The sequence below is a fragment of the Etheostoma spectabile genome, chromosome 19 (assembly GCF_008692095.1).
Source record: "Etheostoma spectabile isolate EspeVRDwgs_2016 chromosome 19, UIUC_Espe_1.0, whole genome shotgun sequence".
In the NCBI taxonomy this organism is placed as follows: domain Eukaryota; kingdom Metazoa; phylum Chordata; class Actinopteri; order Perciformes; family Percidae; genus Etheostoma; species Etheostoma spectabile.
This window is the reverse complement of record NC_045751.1, coordinates 13,485,977-13,501,175: the sequence shown is the minus strand read 5'-3', so window position 1 is coordinate 13,501,175 and position 15,199 is coordinate 13,485,977. Positions and strand designations below refer to the sequence as shown.

Below are 15,199 nucleotides of genomic sequence, written 5' to 3'. Positions count from 1 at the left end.
CTGGTTTTTCTACTAACAAAGTGAAATTACCTCATCAATTCTAAAATTACACCTTCCTCCCTCAATGAAAAATCCAGATATGAGTGTTTGAATATTTTCCATTTCAAACGGTTAACTGCTGGATGCAAGATGTCTCCTACTTCACTGTTTAGTCCATTCTCAGTGTTTGTGTGCTGGAGTTTTTACGTTTCCATATTACACGTGTACACAGCATATTTGACCACGGCTGGCTTATAAACCAGTTGTAATGTTACAAAATGTGTTTGTGTGTTGGGGAAGTAAAAGTAGCAATAATGCATTTTTTTTTAAAACACTGCAAAGGTTATGCATTTGCATTTTTACTTTGGGGCCTACTTAAAAGTAAGCCTACAGAAGCGTATTTGGACAGATGTACTTGCAAAATGGAAAGTAAAATAAGAGAATGGTTGTTGTCAGTGTTATGTTCATATTAGATCTACTGAGGCATGCATGTGTAGTATTCTAATGTTGGTCAAGGTAATTGAATTACTTGTCATACAACTGTAGTTTGATCTAGAGAAATGCTTCAACCTTTCAATTGATGAAATGGTTTTGATCAAATTGTTTGTTCCTTAAAGTCACTCATAAGCACACACACATTTAGTGGAGTAAAAAAGGCCATGACTTTTACTTAAATAAAGTTTTAAAGTTAGGAATTTCGTAATATAAGACTTGTAATGGTGTATTTTTAAATGGGGATATTGTCTACTTAAAGTTAAATGTCAGTGTTTTTTTAACCTAAAAAAGAGTCAAACTATCTGCACATCTGGAGGAGGACCCAGAGGAAAATCCATCTCTCTCTCTCTCTCTCTCTCTCTCTCTCTCTCTCTCTCTCTCTCTCTCTCTCTCTCTCTCTCTCTCTCTCTCGACCACGTCCACACAAGCTGGCTGCAGACAATCGTAGCAGAGGACAGTAAAACCAAATTATGAAGCTTTAGCAAACACCAGCTGAGCATTTGTCACAGCTCACTGATGATTTTGACATTTTGTTCAGTGATTTTAAGCTCTGACTTGAAGGAGTCGCTTTTGTCGAGAAAAGCTGTCCGGTGCGCTCACAGTGTCCATGTGGAAACCACACAGAGCTTTGTGCCACGTTTTAAACGCATAACGGAGTAGCATCGATCGATTTGTTTTTTAGTTTGCAGTCAGGACGGCGGGACTTCTGTAGACATATTCCTGAACTTGTTTGGGGCAGTTTGCAGATAGAAGAATGCTGCCCCAGCTCCTCGCCCTGGCCTGTGGTCTCTGCTGCTTTGGTTTTACCTCCGTCACTGCAGATTTACTTAAAGCAGAGGTATGTATAATAGAAATCATTATTTATTCACTTTAAACCACGCAAAGTGATATATACTGGAATTTAAGCACATGTAAAGTGTGTCATAGCTGTTATGTTTAAACAACTTGAATTTGAAATGTTCTTTATTTTCTAATGTTGTTAATTGTTTCCCAATTACAGTTTCTACAATATCTTTGAAGGGTATATATAGAACGCCAGAGTTTTACAGCTATTTATTTGATTGTATTTGTAACCTCTTATTGTATCTTTACAGTGTCTGTAGTGTCTTTCTAATGTTTACTAGGTTTTCTCTAATCTTGCAACAGGGAGGAACTGTTTTTGTTCCCATGTTTATGCTGCCACCCATAAACTCTGTACTAAGAGCTGTTTAAAATCCCATCTGAGTAGAAACTGTAAGAAGAGATGCAACTTCATCAAGGGAAAAATGTCATGAGTCGAAAACTTTTTTTGGGGGGGGGGGGGGGGGTCTAGCAATGCAGGGGCAGAAACCTCAGCTGAGCTGCTTTGTTCTAAGAGAAAAGGGTGTAGTGAGGGTACGGGGGAGGGGGTTAATGGTTTTCATCTGCCTGTGTAGACTGCACATAGGCCGGGAAGCTGGTCTGCATTCACAACAAGCCAGACATAAGTCTCTCTATCTGGGAGACTGTAGGCCTCAGGCTGTGACACCTGAGGAATGGAGACAATAAGTGCAGTTTAGCCTTCAACTGAACAACAGATTTTGTCATCAGGGTCCGTGCAGCTTTGTAAATGATGGGTACGAGCAGCCCGAGCGCCTCTGGCTCTCAGCCCATTTCATATTTGCTCTGTTGGTAGTTTCAGAGGTAATAAGGAGTTTTTATTAAAACACCTCATCAGTGTTTAGTCCAATAAGTCATAAAGTCAGGAACTGCACATGTACAAGGTGTTTCTCTGTGAAATATGCACCTCTAAAAGGACAGGATGCACAATAAAGGCATCTGTAGCAGGGAATTGATTCACAGAGCAAAAAGTCTATTAGCTACAAGTGAGTTTAAGTTGAGTCTGTGCTGTAGTTCTAGGTGGACAGGATGCGCAAAGGAGGACCTTAGTCACTGACCACAAGTTGCTGGCGTGTGAGTCAAGCCAGACATGGTGGATAACTCAGAGAGTCAGACAGTTTATAAGATGCCACAGGCAGCTGCCCTCTTGTGGCGAACAAACCAACAGTGATGGATGTCTGTAAACATAGTGCGAAAACATGACTGTTTACAGCAGTGTATAATATCCTCTAATATATATCACTTCAGCGTTAGTGCAGGACTTAATGTGAGACATCAGATGAAGAGTGACTGTCTCATGTTGTGTACACTGTATTGTGATGCTGTCAGACATGGCACTCAGTTCTGATGCAAAAAGAGGATAAGAATTAATTATGGGTTTAGGATTACATCACCTGAGAGTTGGATATGAACCCTGTGATCAAAAGATAAACTTGTCTGTGTGTAAAGAAAGCAGACAGACAGCAAATATAGGTGAAACCAAAAAAAGGCAACAACTGAGTGACATACATTTTTATCTAAGGTTGACAAAGCTCAATTGGGGGGGTGGAGGGTTCAGAAAGCAGAACTTGGACAGAGTCACTGAGTTTAGAGGAATTTTGTGGTTTATCAGTGTTACTCAACATCTAAACATCCCTCTCTGACTTCACTCAAACGAACAAACTATAAACAAAATCCATTGGCTCCATTAATAGAGAAATTACAGACTTCCACTGTAAAAATGACTTCTGGTGAAGTCTAGTACCTTTGCGGCCCCTGGCATCTGATTTCATTTACCGCTTTTGCCTTGTCTAACCTTTCTTTACATAAATAAAAAGCTTAGTGGGACCTTGTGAGAGAAGGAAGTGGGCAGCAATAGAAAAAACAGGGTCTAAAACAGGATCTCTCCATATCGGGCTAAAAGATTCTGGAGAGTCCCCGTTGCCATCTGGAGACACATCTCGTGATTCCAGCAGAGGGTTACAGACTCGGTCAAAACACATCTGGGTTCAGGTCTCTTTATCTCGGCTAGAGTGAGTGTTGATGTAGCATCAAAAGAAAAATTCTTGCTCCAGATCTGGAGCACACTGCTCTGACAGGCAGCGGCTGACACTTAAGAAATGTTAAAGTAATCAGCTGTATCGGTCTTAATGAGAAACTGATGGGCTTCAAGGGAGAAATGGAGCTTATCTCTGCCCCTCTACACCACAGAAAATGGTGCACCTTGACATCAAAGAGGTTTCCTCTGTCATGTTAGAAAGTGCAGGTTTTGAAGGTACATGCATGCATTTCTTATAGGTTTTAGTCTCCAGTGCTCAGCTAGTTGGATCTGACTAAAGATGTAGGCCACATGTGCTGAACCAGCCATCTGGTAGAGGTAGAGACCTCTCTTTGAAAAGACTCCAGGCAGTGGTGGAAAGTAACTAAGTACATTTGCTCAAGTACTGTACTTGACAAAAACAATCTCAACTCAAGGTTTTCCTACTACTTTTGTTTGGAGTTTTTCTTGTCATGGAGCAACAATATCTACGTAGGTGTGGCCCCAACTACAACATTAAAACCAACCAATGCATGTCCATGTTAATGCACCATTCATGATCTAATAATGTGCTATAATGTGCTATATTTTGCTGCTAACACTGTTAGCTACTATACTTACTTAAGAAAAATATCTAAATACATCTTCCACCACTGTCAACCTTATTAGAAAGTGGAACCCATCATCGTAATGTTGTAAGTGGTTTAAGTGGAGATCATTTCTTCAATACTGTTTATTCTATGACAGTTAATCACATTTTATAAGCTATATATATATATAAATAAAAAAACAAACTATTTGTTACTGTAGCATCACTGCCACCATGGAAAACGTATATACCGGTTACTGTCGGCTTGCATATTTCACTAAAGCAGAATGAGGGATTTTATTTGACCGGTTTGACCCAGCAGAAATGGAAATGTTTGCACGGTGCTGCTGGGAGTGCTAACTGGGTCAGAGACGCAAAGAAATGAAGGCAATGTGAGATTGAGCCCCTCATGAGCAGATTTCTCAGTTTTTTCCATTGGCACCGAGCAAGAGGAACAACTGACTCAGTCCCTTAAATTTAAATTCAGCCGTACTCCTAACCCCTCTCTCTCTCTCTCTCTCTCTCTCTCTATCCCCTCTCCATTTTCTGCTCTTCCTTCTAATGTCTTTACCTCTCCTTCGCTAATGTAACTCTGCACTTTAGATCATCTTCTTCTGTCTTTTACCTTCTTGTCTGTCCACATTTGTCTCTGGTTAGATTTAAGTATACTCAAGTATAACTAATTTCTCAGGGTTGAAAAAAAAAAACAGATTCACAATAAAAAATCAGTGGAGCAGGCAGCTTAAAACAAATAGTGTTTTGACACTTGGTAGCATTGCTATACACAAAAAGATGGCCTTTGCCATTGTTTAACAAACACGTAACTGCAATACTAAGTGTGTACATACTTAAATATACACAAGCCCACATCCTTGTCCCTATTTAACACATCATTTCTTGTATTGCATAAATATAGAAAGACACCCACATGTTAGATGTTCAGGCGACAGGAATATTAAACATTCTAAGAAATGGCATCATTCTCTAGTTTTAACTTGTGGTTGGCTATTTTTGTTGTTGTTTCCTTTTTGCATCCGGAAAAAACTATTACATTGCAGTCTCCGGTGAATGTATGTGAGTCAGAGAGTGTGACAATAGGTGGCACCCACATGTCCTATAGTGCGTGACGGGACATTGACATACTGTATCACAGACATGATGCTCGGTATCATGCTCAAATGAGTGTTGATACTGTCTGTAATAAGTGTTGTGTTGTAAAGCAGCAACGTAGAACTTTACAAGGGTCTGGAAAGCTCCAGATTGACTGTCAACTGGCTTGGGCTAATTTAATTAAACATTTGTATCCAGCACTACATCAACTGACATGGTTAGAGACCTTATAGAAGTAGACCCTGCTGTATGAGACCATAGCTCGAGTAGGATATATCATCTGTGCTAAACGTCTACTTTTAAAACCATTATTAGTTCAATTTTGTTAACCGGTAACGACCACACAGGGTCGTCATCAGGGCGGATGTAGTAAAAACAGATTGATTACAGCTGGTACTTTGAACATACACTGACTATAGACAATGTAACACTGAGTGCCTGTAATGAAATTACCCCACAGCAAACCTAGAACCATGGGGTGCTGTTCTAGTTTAGAAAGGTTTCACAGATTGCACACATTGAGTGTGAGAGCAATGGAGAGTTAATGGGGGCCCAGTGCCTTATTGTTGCCCCAGGGACCTTTGTAAATTAATACAGCTAGATGAAGTATAAGATTTAGATTATTCTGTTCTGATCTTGAAAATACAATGATTTCAGGCAGCTATCTGCAGTGGTGATTTGGAGGAAACAAACTACACCTACCTCAGTTTTTAGATACTTTAAGTTTTTTTAATCAGTTATTGGTAAACTCACTAAAATTGTAGTTGCAACTAATGATAATTGCCATTTTTGATGAATCCGCTGATTATCTTCTCAAATAATTGAACCATTTGCTCCACAAAAAGTCTGAAAGAAATACTCAAAGTACCTTTACTGTTCAATAGTTTTCACTTACAGTATAAATCTAATTAAGTGCACAAGTGATGATTCATCTTTATGGAATTTAGAGCTTCCACTGATTAGTTTATTTCCATTATGTAGTAATATGTAGATTGTTTTCTTAATTAATAATTTGATAATTTCATTCATAGAATGTCAGACACAATGTCCCCAAAGCATATTCAAATTGTTAATGTTGTCCAGCCAACAGTCCAAAACCCCAGAATATTCAGTCTAGTAGAATTTAAGAAAACAAAAATGACCTAACAATGACTTAAATGATCAAATGAAAATCTGTCCAAATAATTAATTGTTCCAGCTCTACATAAGACAGCAAGGTCACAGTAGGGTCACAGAATCCATGTGCTCCATCCCACGGCTCCACCGAAACAACCTCTTCTACCACCTTTACATCACGCTGGTTGTGTTTCAGTGTCTGTGCATTATACATTCAGACTTCACGTCACTGCACACACACACTGCACACACTCAGCGGTGTGTTTAACAAACCAGCAGCCAGCCCTTTGACCACACATGGCCGTGTAGCGAGCTACCTAGCTAACCCAAGGCCAACAATACCAGCCATGTACAAGTCTCAATAAATAGGAGCTTTGATGGTGGCTGCTGGGAGTTCCAGGGAGGAGGGGTGCATGCTGGGATACCTGGCGTCTCAACCGGAGGTGGTGGTGAGGAGTAGATTGGGACTAGAGGGAGAGAAATGGAGGTCTTGATGGTGTGGGGGAGACTTTTCAGGGGAGTGTTTTTATAGAAGCAGACGCGTCACCACACTGGAGCCACAGGACACACTAGCAGCAGTCAGTGAGGAGGCAGAGAAAGTCAATTTGGTTGGTAGTACAGAGAGAGTAAGGGGAGAAATTAGATTAACTAGATGCTTAAAAAAAATCAGAGAAATCTTGAAGAAATTGTGAGAAGGGAAAAGCAGAGATGGAGAGAAGGGGCCTTTCTGCAGATTGTCATAAGTGAACCTTGTTCTCTGGCCTTTCTGACCAGCACTTTACTAACAGTAGCTGTGTGTGTGTGCGCAGGGAGTAAACAGTTGCTACATTTTCATCCCTCCCCCCTGCTTTTCCCTTTACTTGTCAGAGGAAGGTTTGAAGAGAAAAACAGCACTAATGGTGGAATAAGAGCGATATCTGAGGTTTAGATGACGCTAACGAAGGAATTCAGCGTAATTCCACCAAGTTAATCTGTGGTGGAGATGAAGATGTGTGTTTGACGCTGTGTGCAGATACTTGAGTGGAAACACATGGTTTAAGATGCAATTAAGAGTCTACAACTCAAACAAAAAGGGCCAGGAGATGAGAAGATTGATACCAATCTTATGGTTGTGTATTCAATATGGAGCTATAGCTCACAGCTGGTTAGCTTAGCGCAAAGATTGAAAACAAGGGAAAACTGCTCAACTGGCTCTTTCTTACGGTATTAATGCTATAAGAAAGCAAATACTCCTCGAAATTTTGAAATACTCCTTTAAGTCTTAGACCACCAGCAGCCGGCAGTGGAAAGAATAGGCTGGCCTTTCATGTGTAAAGATAAATAGTGGTGGTTTTGGTTGACATGAAAGCAGACAGAGAGAGAGGAGTAGGTGGCGGACAGACGTAGTCAGTGGCAGGGAGATCTCAAACTCAAGCTTTGAGGAACCTAAATTTTACCTTTTCCAGCATTATGACCGCCAGTTGTCTTTGGCTGCAATCGTCTAGACAGACTTCTGGGTCACTGTGACTAAAATGACATCAGTGTTTTCAGAATATGTTTTATTTGGCTTTCTCGCCCCTGCTTATGACCCTACAACAAAGTTCCCCCTAACTAGTTCAGCATAAATTAAGGGGGCTAGTAAGGATTTGGTGTTGGGCTTTGGGAGTTTACACATGGTGTAATGTCACAGTCATATAAAGAAAAATGGTGAGTTATCGTTACAGTGTGTGTGTTGGCTGCTGTAGGAGTCAGTATTTAGCTTAACAAGTCACACAAAACCACCCCCACACACACACACACATTTTGTCTCACTTTATTTACCATGCAATACGGGATATGTATCTGAGGTCAGAGACGCAGGTCCAAACAAGCTCTGAAAGTTGACTGGAAGTAGAAAAACACCCACAGGTTCACACAAGCGGCCAATCCCTTCTTTTTTGTTGACTACGATGTTTTCAGGTGGTTTTTCTGTTGTTTCTGGCGTGTCTGACTACGAGCAGACTAAGAAAATCACAGAGCGAGATATTTATTATGTGTTGCAACACTCCTACGGTAATTACTTCTTAGAAAAAACAAAAGCCTCTTGTAGAATATCATTGTATTTTAGCAGATAGTTGACATTTTGACTTTTTTGTATTCCTATACGTTTACCAAAACACTATGAACTGAATGTAGCAGTTTTAGGGGTCCCAAGATTTAAATTTTGCTACTTGGATCTTGACATGAGAAAGGCTACATGCAACCCTATGCAGTGGTGTTTTCAAGGCAGCAATCTCACCACCTTGTCGGCATAAATAAAATCTATTTTATCATCCACACTTTTCTCAACTGCTATTTAGTGTTGGGTCTATAAAATGACCAAAAAGAAAGAATTATGTAGTTTAAAGTCACAAGTGATGTATTAAAAATGTGTGTCTTAGGAGTGTATCCCATTTCTGGAAAACAACATTCAAATATGAGATCTTAACTATGTTATATTTATATACAAGTTTCAGCTTTAGTATAAATTGTTCATATTTATTGTGAGGTTTTTCAGTTGTTGAAGCTGTTGCTCATGTTGTTTTAAAACAGAATAATGATGTAATGATACAGGGTTAGGGTTTAGGTTAAGTAGTTATTTATCATTTGGTTGTTCTCTGAAGAATATATTTCACATATCTGTGTGTCATTTATAGTTAAAAAAAAACTTTTTTTATTTAGATTTAATAGAATATATTTATTATTGGTTTTGTTGCATGGTCATCGAGTCTGGAAGGTTTATTTGGGGATAAACAAGGTTTTACAGCAATTTCCCAGAGTGAACATTTAGACTGCATGTAGACTGCATCACAATTAAACACTCAATAGATCAATAGCTTTATAAATATAGAAAGACACCCACATGTTAGATGTTCAGACGAAAGAAGAGTTAAACCTCCCAAGAAATGTCATCATTCTGTTTTGTTTTTTTACCACAGCAGTTATAAAAACACAGGGGATTTTTTACCATTTTGTTTATAACTCTTGTAGGAACTTGTGGTTGGCTGTATTTTTTCTTCCTTTTTATAATGCATCTGGAAAACTATTACATCGCAGTCTCCAGGGAATATGAGTCAGAGTGTGTGACAATAGGTGGCACCCACATGTCCTATGATGTGTGACGGGACAGTGGTAAATCACACACAAGTACATGCTGCTTGGCATCATGCTCACATTTTTTAAGTGTTGATACTCTCTGTAATAAGTGGATTTTGTGTTGTGAAGTAGCAACAGAGAATTTTACAAGGGCCTGGAAAGCTCCAGATTGACAGTATCAACTGGCTTGTGCTAATTTAATTAAACATTTGTATCCAGCACTACATCAGCTGACATGGCCTTATAGAAGTAGGCCCTGCTGTATGAGCCCATAGCTCATAGTCAATAGATGAACTTTTTCCAGCCTTATAGCTTCTTGACACGCTAACCTAGCCCACCTGTGAAGATCACATATGATTTTCTTCATGACATCTAATTTTAAGTAATAACTACAGTATATAAGTCTTATGGTGCCATCTGTTAAACTAAGTCCAACAGGAAAGGAAATAGTCTTCCACACACGCAAAGTATCAATTAATATGTTAACAAATAGACCTTCATTGTGCTCTCTCTCGTCTCTCTTGCAGGGTTGGCTGCAGCAGTATGGCTACCTGCCTCCAGGTGACGTCAGAGCCCAGGCCATCCGCTCACCAAAGTCCATTGAAACAGCAATATCAAACATGCAGAGGTTTTACGGTTTGACTGTCACCGGCACCATAGACTCCGGCACGATACAGTGAGTCCTGAACGACAGCAACATTTTTATAGCACGTAACTGCATAACGGCTTTCAAATGTTCAAGCCGTCAGATCATTTGATGACTTGGGATTAAAAGAAGAGTTAAGAGAGTCAATGAAAGCAATTGTTATTTACAAATAATGCGCCCTTCAGTTGAGTCCAAATATGTTAAGTTAAGAACTGGGAATATTATTTTGCTGTTGCCAGGGCGATGAGCCGGCCGCGGTGTGGTGTCCCAGACAAGTTTGGCCCTGAGCTGAAAACCAACCTGAGGAGGAAGAGATACGCCGTGCAGGGTCTGAAGTGGGAAAAGTCGGAGGTGACCTTCAGGTACGCATCTAGCTTTTCAATATGTTTATCTTTCACAACCAAAGTTTCACATGGTCATGATCTATTTGTCATGATCTGTTTTTTAATATGTATAATAAAGTCATCTTTAAATTATTTTTTTGGATTGATAATTTGATCTATAACTTTGAAAAATGCTCATTACAGTTTGCTAGAGAAGTTTAAATATTCATATTGCTTGTTCTGTCCGACCAACAGTCCAAAACCAAAAGATATTCAGTTTTCTACAATAAAAGAAGACTATGAAAACAAGTATTCACATTTTGAAGTAGGAACCACTGAAAACGCATTCTCAGAATCAAGTGATTGAATAATCTTTGAAGCTCTAATGAAATTAAACACTTTTTAGACTCAAAATCCAAACTCTAAATAAAACAATGCAAAAAGGAATTGGAAAAAAGTTTGTTAATATCTGGCATTTAACTTCCTTTTCTTAATAAAGGTGAAGTGATGTATTCATGACACAGATGCTTGTTTTTAGACCATTTTATAATAAATACAAGACTGCAGACTGATCTACAGTCATGTTTGATATATTAGACTTAATTAGCCTATAGTGTCAGCATAAATCACCATCTCTTTGTTCTTCCTAACAGCATACAGAACTACACCCCTAAGATCGGAGAGCGAGCCACCTATGAAGCCATCCGAAAAGCCTTCAAGGTGTGGGAGAACGTGATCCCGCTCACCTTCAGGGAGATCCCGTACAGCCACATCAGGGACAAGGTTGACAAGTTCGCAGACATCATGCTCTCGTTCTCAGAGGGTTTCCATGGCGACAGCACACCGTTTGATGGCGAGGGCGGCTTCCTGGCTCACGCTTACTTCCCCGGACACGGCATCGGGGGAGACACGCACTTTGACCTTGCTGAGCCCTGGACCACCGGGAACACAGACCAGGGCGGTAAGAGAGAGAAGGGCAGACGGTGACATGTAGATCCTAGAAGGAAAAGAACAATAAACTTAATGTAATCTTTCTCTGTCTCTCTCTCTCTCTCTCTCTCTCTCTGAAGGTAATGATGTTTTCCTTGTGGCTGTCCATGAGCTTGGTCATGCTCTGGGCCTGGAGCACTCCAACGACCCCTCTGCCATCATGGCCCCCTTCTACCAGTGGTTTGAAACGGAAAACTTCCAGCTCCCAGATGACGATCGCAGAGGCATCCAAACGATCTATGGTGGGTTGTTCTCCTAACGGAAGTGGGAACGTATGCTATATATTTGCATTGATGTTCCTTTTTTAACATCCACCACCTTTTAGCCACCCCCGGGGCTCTCAGGGGACGTTAGTACTAAGTAGAACACTGACATACTCTCAGTTGTTCTTTAAAATGTTACATAATCTTGTACATTTGACCACATACCGTATTGATAAACTAGACTAGACCTTAACAGGGGAGTCTGCCGCCATGCTAGCAGTTCTGTGAGGCTTTCCTTAGACACAGCGATGCTCTGAGCAAAATGCTAAAATGCTGATGTTTCTTATGTTTCTTAATTTAGCATGTTGGCATGCTAAGATGATAATTAGCACTAAACACAAAAATACAACAAAGGCGGATGGGAATGCCATGAGCTTTGCAGGTTAGGGTTAAGTAATAGATTAGATTAGATTATACTTTATTCATCCCACAACGGGGAAATTTTGTTATTACAGCAGCAGCATTTTTTCAATAACAATAACAGCAAAAGAACAAGTATTGAACACATTAAGATTTTAACCTGATGATCATGCCATCCAATAGATGTTGAGGCGTTTCACTCAAAACCCAAAATGTGAACCTGACAGTGGCACTAAAGGAAAGACAGAGGATCAACAAAGTCCGTAGTCTTCATCATTTGAATTATGCAACAAAGTTAAAAGGATTAATCACCTAGAAATAATTAATGTGTGTACATTTCATTGAAACACATTCAGTAGTTGTTAAGATATTTAAGTCCGGACCAAAATGGTGGCGTCGACATTGTGTTGGTAATACATACTTTGAATTATTATGTTATTAAAGATTTCTCTCTTCTCTCTCACAACCTCTTTCACACAGGATCCAAGTCTGGAGCTCCCCCACCTCCCCCTCCCCCCCCTCGACCCACAAAGCCGTTCACCCCTGACAATGGCCCAGACATCTGCGAGGGACACTTTGACACCATTGCTATTCTCAGTGGAGAAAAGTTTATATTTAAGGTACAGGAGACATTTTTTTCCTCAGATATTTAAATGTTCTCAGAAACCAAATTATAGACTTTTCTCACCACAGACATTTTTGACTATGCAAGTGTCCCACTATAATGCATTATCTCAGACAACTTAACTTAAGATCTTCTAATCTATGTGTATGTGTATGTTTGCAGGACAAGTGGTTTTGGCGTGTGCGTAACAACAAGGTGTTGCCAGGTTACCCGATGGCCATCAGTCACTATTGGAAGGGCCTGCCATCAAACATCAATGCAGCCTACGAGAGGGATGATGGGAAGTTTGTCTTCTTTAAAGGTAGGTTCCATCTGATATTAGATAGGAAGCAGATTGGATTTTGAGACACTGCAGCTGCTCCAGTGATGAACTTCATGTGTTAATTGCTATGAGTTTTTTATCTCTATTTCTTCAGTTTTATCTGTTTTCTGTCTCACTTCTGATCATCTTCCCTGTTTCCTTTCTTACATCTCCAGCTGACAGGTACTGGGTTTTTAGTCAGAACCGCATGGAAAAGGATTCCCCGAAGAGCCTGAAAGACCTGGGCACCGGTCTACCTAAAGACAAGATTGATGCTGCTCTCTTCTACACACCGACAGGACAGACATACCTTTTCAGAGGAACTAAGTAAGTCAGTCCACTATCTATTCAGGGTTCGCCACATACGCTTAAAGTATGGTGAACCTATTATATGTGGAATCTGATCTGTTAAGCCTTTTTTGCATTCTTTAAAAGAATGTTGTTTTTTTTAATCCTCATTTCAACCATGTGTTTCTTTACCTGTAATTGTAGAATATAAATGAGGACATGCACGTTGTTGTTTCCTTACAGTCTTAGTTGTATGAATGAATCACCCAAAGCAGTTAGATCTTTGATTGTTTTGTGTCTTGGTGTCATTCTCAGGTACTACCGTTTCAACGAGCAGACTCGCACAGTGTACAGCGGTTATCCAAAGTCCATTAGCACGTGGAGCGGTGCACCGGAAAACATTAAAGCTGTCATCATGAGTGAAGATGGATGTAAGTTTTCCTCCCCATTTACCTAATCACGTGGATGTTGATATTTCAAGACCAAAAGCTGAAACATAAGTCGATTAATAAACCATCAAACTGTCAATGTCAGATAGATCATTAATTGGTAACTATTTTGACTACTTTGTCAATTAATCACAAACAAAGAAAAAATGCCAACATTTCTCCGTTCCAGCCTCTTAAATGTGAGGTTTGGATGTTTTAATTTTTTGATAGTAAAGTGAATTTATTAAAAAAATATTGCTGCTGGCCAAACAAAACAAGATTGTGGAGAGCTTTTTTAATTTGAATTTTTTTACAAATTCTTAACAATTTTCAAATCAAGCAATCAATTATTTAATTAAGAAAAAGAGTGGCAGATTAATTGACAATAAAAAAACATTTGCAGTTCTACTGTTGACACACCCTCATATACGTATAGTGCAGTTCTGACCCAAACAACAGCTGTGTTGTTGTGTTTTGATTTAAAGCAAAACTCTTTCTCTCCACTTTCCTCAGCTTACACTTATTTCTACAAAGCCAACAAGTACTGGAAGTTCAACAACCAGTACATGAAGGTGGAGTCCGGCTACCCCAAGTCTGTGCTCACGGACTGGATGGGCTGCGAGGGCGAGGAGCCCAAGATAAGTCAGACAGAGACGGGGATGATCATTGGGCCGGCGGCCGTGGTGATCCCTCTCCTCTTACTGGTGCTGGTTGTGATCACCCTGGGAGCGCTTTTGGTCTTCAGGAAGTACGGCACGCCTCGACGCCTCCTCTACTGCCAGAGATCCCTCCTGGACAAGGTGTAGGCAGAGCGACGGGGCAGTTGGCAGACAGACTGCCACCGAGGGACAGAAAGAGAGCAGGAGAGAACGAGGGCCGGGTGAAGATGGAAACTGGGAGGAGGAGGAAATGGAAGAGGAGGAGAGAGCAACCGGAGAGAAAAAACAGAAGAAATGGAGAATAGAAAGGGGACAATGTGTTAAATTTTGGGTGGTTTGTATGTGCCACAACAGAGAGAAAAAAGGCCCTAGAAACTGAAATCAGGAAAATGTGTATTTGTATGTTAAGTTTTTACATGTACTGTTCTGTGTTCAGAGATTAACAGCATACCCACAATCTCACATAATTGTCATGCATCACTCCCGGGTTGTGACCCAGGTCGTCAATGAATTGTCATGAGCAGAGATATACCCATGTTGACTGGCTGGGTTTGAATTTTCAAAAGGAGGGTTGAACCCTGATCAGACAACCCGGGCCAATCCCAGGTCATTGGTGTGAAAGAGATAATAGAGAAGGGATATATACAAAAGACTCATCAACGACTTCCTTCCGCCTCTCTCTCACATCCGTGGTATAAAAAAGAAATCCCTCCTTTCTTCCTCTCCTTTAACTGGACGACTCCAGCTGAACTGCTGTCTGATTCATTTACCAAGAAATTCATCATCTCTGTTAAGAGTTTTTCTCTGAAACACATTTGCTGTTAGGTTTTTTGGGGGAGTTTTTATTGTGACATTCATTCATTTCAACGTGTCAATGTGTCACCTTGTTTCCTTATTTTGTGATACGGTTCCAGATTTAAAGCAAAATTCTGCCAATTTAACTATTTTATTGAAAACTCTGGCTTCTTGTTAATGGAAAAAAAATGCAAATATTTCAGAAAGGTACTGAAAATAATTTTGTTTTAATATTGTTACTCAGGTATTGTATTCACTCTAATA

At 40.0% G+C, this 15,199-nt stretch overlaps 1 protein-coding gene across 1 annotated transcript; it reads left to right on the top strand.

Annotated features, from left to right (window-relative positions):
* Positions 1-931: 931 nt before the first annotated feature.
* On the top strand, positions 932-15,143 carry mmp14a (matrix metallopeptidase 14a (membrane-inserted)). Its single transcript, XM_032544108.1, has 10 exons — positions 932-1,312; positions 9,785-9,933; positions 10,143-10,265; positions 10,880-11,187; positions 11,297-11,458; positions 12,320-12,459; positions 12,627-12,765; positions 12,942-13,092; positions 13,369-13,484; positions 13,995-15,143. The coding sequence occupies exons 1-10, from the start codon at positions 1,229-1,231 to the stop codon at positions 14,285-14,287; spliced, it is 1,665 nt and encodes a 554-aa protein (XP_032399999.1). The 5' UTR covers positions 932-1,228; the 3' UTR covers positions 14,288-15,143.
* Positions 15,144-15,199: the final 56 nt, after the last annotated feature.